Genomic DNA, 7077 nt, shown 5'->3' with positions numbered 1-7077 from the left:
AGCAGTGATAAACAGCACAACAGGGAATACATACTGCAAGCAAGGTATTAATAACCCAACACTGAGAGCCAGCCCCACAACTTTGAGAGCCAATAAATCAACATTGTGACCAGCAACTATTAAAACAATATAATGAATGCTTACAACAAATTTTGCCTTAACACGCTTTGGTCAGATCTGTCGTTATCTCAACCCTTCGTGCCCCACATTGGGTGCCAAAAAGGACTGTTGTGGTTTAACCTGGCAGGCAACCACACAGCCGCTCTCTCACTCCCTGTGCCGTCTGCCAGTGGAATGGGGGAGAGAATCGGAAAAAGAAAAGTAAAATTCGTGGAGTGAGATGAAAACAGTTTAATGGAACAGAAAAGGAAGGGAGAAATAATAACAATAACAATAATGATGATATAATATACAAAATGAGTGATGCACAATGCAATTGCTCACCACCCGACGATTGATACCCAAAAAAACAATCGCTACTTCCTGGATCACGCCCCCTATTTACATACTGAGCATGACATCATATAGTATGGAACACCCCCTTGGCCAGTTGGGCTAGCTGTCCTGGCTGTGCTCCTCCCAGCCTCTTGTGCATTTGGCAGAGCATGGGAAGCTGCAAAGTCCTTGACAAGGAGGGTACTTAGCAACAACTAAAACATCAGTGTGTTATCAACATGCTTCTCATGCTAAATCCAAAACACAGCACTAGGAAGAAATTTAACTCTATTCTAGCCAAAACCAGGACACAAGGAAAAGAGGAAAAGCAGTGCTTATAGTTAGGTTTCTAGTCTGTGTACAGGACCAGCATAAGTGCTGCCATATGCTGGAGTGTTGCACCTTCACAGCTCCTGTCGGCTTCAGAGATGGGGAAGGAGAAAGACTACCCAGTCTTTTGCAACTACTAAATAGCAGTGTTATTTTAAGCATCTGCAGCCCTTATCCACACTGATGCTACATGGCACATAGACTAGAGCAGAGCAGCCCTGGGCGAGCAGTGGTGTGCAGGCTGAGGAAGCACGAAACACAGCAAAAGAGGACAAGATTAGCTGCAGACATCTGTTGTCTGAGCAAGGGGTCTGCAGGAGGCAGAAGCTTGGCATGTTAAATTGCAGAGCCAGAGGATGGATTAGTTGATCTGCCTGAGATCTGAACTTCTTTCCAAGAATAAGAATACCAGATGTGGTATATAGAGACCATTTGCTTATGCAGGACAAGAAGATCTGCACCTTTTTTTTCTAAATAAATCCATGGGAGTTTTTCCACTCGACTTGGCACTAGGCCCATCAAATATCTGTTTTTTTAAAATAAGGAGACAAAGGCAGCAAGAGAGGGTTTCAACCACTTCTTTACTGCTTATGCAATGGCCTCATGTGTATGGATAACCTCAGAGGTAGCAGCTCGTCACTGGGAGGAAAGCCCCAGGTTACACACCGGCCACGTGCAGCCTGTGTCACTGCGCCAGGGTGCTGGACATTTCCCTCAGCTGGCATGGTCCCATTCTTATCTTAACTGGGGTGGCCGTGCTCAGAGAGACCAATTCAAAGCCACACCAAAGGCACAGCAAGGCAGACTGGACGAGTGATGCTACGTGCATTGGCAGATATAAAAGCAGATTGTATCTCTTATGTGCGGTACAGACATAAAACTTAGGAATGCAATTCCTAAAGTTGCCTTTCAAATGACCCTATGTGACTGCCAAAAAAAAAAAAAAAAAAAATCTATTGCGCCATGTTTAAGGACACGTTCTTCATATAAACAGTATGGCTCACCTGTAAATCCAGAAAAACCAACCACCTCCCAAAAGCAACCCAAGAATGCTTTTGGGGAGAAGCAATCTCAGGAATGAATGTGCTGAGATGTAGCAAAAGGGACCAGGGACCAGTGAGGATGTTTGGCAGAGCACAAAACCTGCACAAATACGTATCTGACTGCCATTGCTGTAGTAGACAAGAAGGAGTCATGCACAGTGACAGTTTTTTTAAAAAGGATTGAAAAGGAAGGTGTGATATTAATACAGGTAATCACTGTGACATGATCTAAAAGAAGGTGTCCCACTACAGAGCTGTGAAAAAATAGCTAATGCCTTGAAAACAGTGAGAAAAAGGAAGGCTTTCGTCCCAAAAACACCACCTGAACTTCAGGAACATCCTAGAAAAAAATATAATGGCATGGAGAGCTCGCCTTCATGTTCTGCATCATCCAGGAGAACATAAAATGAAAAATGAACGGGGTAACTCTAGTAGGCCCTGGTGGTGACCATGATTTCTCAGCTGGGTTTCACCCACTGGCACTCCTGCACGACCGTTGCAATTTTGCAGGAGATCCCAGAGAGGCTTGTATCCAAGAAGAACAATTCCAGAGTAGTTTTCAGGAAGGTCTGACCAAACTGAAGTACTTGTGATCATGGGCTCAGTAAGGGTGGTAAGAACAAACATCAAGAGATCTTCTCAAAACAGGGAATAAGAACATGGAAGTTTTCCTCTTTCACCCCAGAAGCCAGCATGACTTGAAAATCCAATGTCCTGACATTTTTGTCAAGGCTTTTCATAGAGATATTGTTGTGGCAGCTGAACTGATGCTTCAAGGTAAGTGTTCTACAGGGACCTGAGGGTGACAGGGCCAGCCCCTGTCTTGGCCCTGCCATCAGTCCTGCTCCCGTGCTCCTGGGGCTGCAAAGGGTCAGGGAACAGACGTTACTCCACACTAGGGGTGGGTTACTCCTCATGATGTCGCAATAGCCAATGTAGATGTCATTTCTGCATACCAACGAAGCTGCACGTATTTGTCTTGGCTCTATTTTCTCTTTCAGTTGGTCAATTTACAAGCCTGAAGCAGGAACCCTCTCTTGGCATTGTGCTGGGAGACAATGCTATCAAAAGCAGCGCGTGTTGCGGCCGATAAGCTCTTGATGTTTTGCTGCAACTGCTTGAGAGAAGGGTTGACGTTTTACAGCATGTATCAATCCATTCTGCACAGGTGCAATGGCATTAATTCAACCACAGCATATGAAATGGTTTATTCTTTTTCTTTCCTTTTTCCCTCCCAGAATACCCTATGAAGTCCTAGAGCAGGCACTAATGGAAGGCCCTGTGCAGATCTCCGTTCACGTGTGCCATGAAAATGGTCAATGGATGTCACGATTACCAGAGAAGCTCTGGGATATTCCCCTCTATAACTTAGCTCTTCCAGGTAAAGATTAACTTTTGTTCTCCGCTGTTTTGTCACTGTGTCATTTAAGCATTGGAACATCCTGTTTGTCCCATTTCAGGATGGCTACATTTATTATTTGGGTCAGTGTGTAGGAGAAGGGCTTGGGGGAGGGTTTGTGTGACGCGTGCATGCATGTGAATACTTTTAGTCTGTAATGTTTGGGGTTTCTTGGAGGGGAGGGGGGAAAAAGGATTTTTTTTTTTTTTTTTTTCCCCCCGAGGGAAGGAAAGAAAGAGGGACTTTTTTTGCAGTCCCTGTGCATCATCTCGTCAGATCAGTGTTAATAATCTGAGCATTTGCTTATCTGGGCAATGGTGAGATTTTCCTAATTCGTTCTTGCCACTTCCTATATAATAAAATGGTTCCAAAAGGAGAGAAATAACATTTTACCTTATTGTTTGTTTCTTTGTACTGTTTAAAAGAGGTTGTGAAGGTATGAAAAAAAGAGAATGGAGACTTTTAATTAACGTATGTTATTATGAATGTAGAGTGTGACTTTTCTGCATGACCCTGCTTACGAAAACTGGATTTATCCTATTATGGGTAAATACAGCTGCGCTATAGCTGGTGTCCTCATTGGTACTACATTCAGACCTGTGTATCATTAGCCTTTCTTTGGTTGTTTTATTGCTTCCCTCGCTGCCTTGAATAGATGATCCCCCACCCCGTTCGGTCCAAAGAAGCTGCAGGAGAACCTGTTTTCACTGGCACGTGGGGAGGCACTGGAGGACTGTCAGCTCTTGAGTGACTCCCTTTGCCTCCACAATGGAAATGGTACTAAAGAAAAGTCTAGCCCATGCTTTCTCTCACACCTGTAGATGCAACAGGTAGTTTGGGTGGAAAGCAGCACAGCGTGTAGATGAATGTTTTATGCAGGATACAGGATCGTAGGTTAACTTTAACAGGGATGTATATCTAGAGATAGTGGGAAAAATCAAGTCTTGTCTTCAGTGGGTGGAGCCCTGGGAGGACCCAAGAACTGTGTGTGGATTTTTTTTCTTGCCCTTCGTGAACTAATGGAGCGTGGAGTTTCGATTAAAATTGAAACCCAGAAACTTATTTCATGGTGACTTCTTGGATATGTAATTTAACTTGATGTTAACTTCAAAACAAGTGCACCTCTGTTTTGGATAACGCCAATGTAAGAGGACCCCAAGACAGACGTTATAAAAAAATTCTAGATTTCTTATTTAACTATCAAGAGAAGAAAATAAGTATCTATCTTATGACAGAAGAAAGAAGGTAATATTCTCATATTCTCCTCTTCCCCCCCCCCCTTTTTTTTTTCTTTTTTCTTCCTCTTGCAAAAATCCTTCAAAAAGTCAGTAGCATGCTCAGTGGTTTTTTTTTGTGGAAAAGGAACCATGTTGTTTCAAAAAGCTTTCACAGTGATGTTTCCTGGACGCTGTAGAAAGCTGAGAACCTGCTGATGTGTGCCTTTGACTTCCTGGCTCTTCTCCTAACGGTGACCTTGTTATTCTTGTGAATGTTTGTTGTTGTTGTGAATATGGAGAACAGGCACAAAGAAAAGAATAGTTGAAGACAAGCCCATTTTGGCAAACATTGGAGGACTTTTACAGAGCATTGAAGGCTATTAGCTTGGAAGATTTTGGTGGCTGTCCAGCTGACCTACAAAACTGGTCTAGCCCAGGTCAGAATAAAAGCAGATCAAGACCAACCAGGTCAAGACAGCTCTGGCAGGTTTTCAGAGGGAGCAATGACTGGGGGAAGCCCAGTTTGGAAGTGGAAGCTTATCCCAGATAGAGAAGACAACAAGGCATGCAAGAAACGTGAGAGAGCGCATTCCAAAAGCATGACGAGGAGGCAGAGGCAAGTCTCTGTAATTAGTGTTGTGTTTGCACCAGGTTCAGCACAGTGCTGCTGGGGAGATCTTGCTTTAAGCTCTGAAGCTACCTGGTTTGGTGCTGGCTCACTATCTTCGCATTATATTTGTTGTGTCGTGGATATACCCATTTTCCTTTCATTACTGTAACTCACTGACATCACAAGAAGACTCCTAAATGAAAGGTTACTATCTGTTTGCTGATTGGCATCAGTAGATGCAACGCCCATCGATGGAATCCTGTTCACTTCTCTCAGACTTGGATTTGGTCCATGGGTATTTAATGGTTTGACTCTTACATCTTGTAAGACAAACTTCTTTGATTGCATGCCCTCGTTATCCATCTTGCATCTGCAATGAGCTTGGTTTGGGTGTTTAAAGCAGGAAAACAGACAGAAACCGGATTTTAAAAGGTGAAAAAATTGAGTGAGGCATTAAACTATTATTGATGGTTTCAAAGAATTTTCTTTATTTCAGATACAATCTTGTCCGTTTTCTTTGGCTACTAGAAATACTGCCATTGGCACCAGTAAGACTGACCATTCAAGAAGGCAGTTCCTAGCACCAGTGAACAATTTGTTTGTCAGAAACTTAAAAAACAAAATGATATGCAAATTCCTTGCAGATAGTCTGTAAAGATCCCAGCAAGTCACTTCACTGAGTTGCTAGTTTTTCTTATTGATGCTTTATAAAATTAGAAGAAATAATGGAACAGAAAAAGCTAGCAAAATCGCTGGTTACCTGTCCTGAAGAAATTGTGAGTTTCAACAGAGTTTCATCTAAACATGATGCAAAAGATGCATCAGATTTATTGAGACTTCAAAGAAGTCAGACATTTGGGCAGGCTGTACTTGGCTCTGATGCTTAGCCGGCCCCTATGTAATTCCCTGTGCTGGAAAGAGCCAGGTAATTTTTGAAGTCCATAAAAGGTGGATCTTGTCCATCTATCACATGTAAACTTAGACTTGAATTTGCCTCTGAAATCTTCAAGCGCCCACCTCTTACATTGTTTATGTAGGGGATGTGGGTGTTTAGTTCAGGAGGGCATTTTTACCGGATATTTAAGGTATAAATGCTTAAAGTGCCAAGTTAGGAGTTGGTCCAGTCAAAGGTATAAGAAGATGAATTTTACTTTCAGTCATATTTTCCTGTGCAGAGGTGATGGGATTGGAGTATGAAATCCTGCATTTGGACAACTCTGAAACTGGGACAAATTCTAGATAAATTCAGCCTTCAGCTATTTATTCCCTGAAAAAAGTGGGTTTTCACGTCAAGATAATAATTTCAGTGGAAGATGCTAGTTGAAACAGGCCATTTTACTGTGGTTTGAGGCAAACGATGTGTAGTTTAGATGGGGACTGCTTTATTGAAAAGTCTCGATGCTTTCCCTTCACGAAAATTTCACACTAAGCTTATTAATGTCAGGTGAGCAACCCCTGTAGAAGAGCCGACATTTTTGCCATAACTCCATAGGCTATCAGGCAATATAGGTGTGTGATTTGGAGATGGGGTGGCATGTCAGGTGTGCACACGCAATATAACAGTGTATTGTGGTCTTCAGTAGTTAAGAAATGACATTTTCTGTACACTTATTTTTGTATTCTACAGGGAGTCACGACACTATGACCTACTGCTTGGATGAAAACTCTGCTGTTAGTGGCAATGAATCCAAGCTGGTGAAGTTCTTAAACAAATGTATGCCCTGCATTGTGCACCCAATTATCATGAAGTGGTCTACAACACAGGTAACGGCTGTCTAGCATTCTTGTCATGCCTGGGCAAAGTTGAAGCTTGTGCTGCAGTGCTGAGAGTGGTCACGCTCTCCCATGCGCAATGAAAAAATAGCCTGCTGCCTAGAAATCTGCGCTCTCATGAGAGACTGTGCTTAGGTGTCATGGTTTAACCCCAGCCGGCAACTAAGCCCCACGCAGCTGCTCGCTCACTCCCCCCCGTGGGATGGGGGAGAGACTCGGAAGGGTAAAAGGGAGAAAACTCGTGGGTTGAGATAAAGCCAGTTTAATGGG

General features: G+C 43.0%; 1 protein-coding gene across 1 annotated transcript in view; it reads left to right on the top strand.

Moving 5' to 3' along the window:
* The first annotated feature begins 3057 nt into the window (after positions 1-3057).
* Positions 3058-7077, top strand: part of PLCXD1 (phosphatidylinositol-specific phospholipase C, X domain containing 1) — an 11772-nt gene continuing 7752 nt past the window's right edge. The window contains exons 1-2 of the mRNA XM_009584983.1: positions 3058-3189; positions 6662-6798. Coding sequence (XP_009583278.1) covers positions 3078-3189; positions 6662-6798 — 249 coding nt within the window. The 5' untranslated portion in view covers positions 3058-3077. The remainder of the gene's footprint in view (positions 3190-6661; positions 6799-7077) is intronic.

The sequence above is a fragment of the Fulmarus glacialis genome, unplaced genomic scaffold (genome assembly GCF_000690835.1).
Source record: "Fulmarus glacialis isolate BGI_N327 unplaced genomic scaffold, ASM69083v1 scaffold10759, whole genome shotgun sequence".
NCBI classification, from domain to species: domain Eukaryota; kingdom Metazoa; phylum Chordata; class Aves; order Procellariiformes; family Procellariidae; genus Fulmarus; species Fulmarus glacialis.
This window is presented reverse-complemented; position numbering and strand designations above follow the sequence as displayed.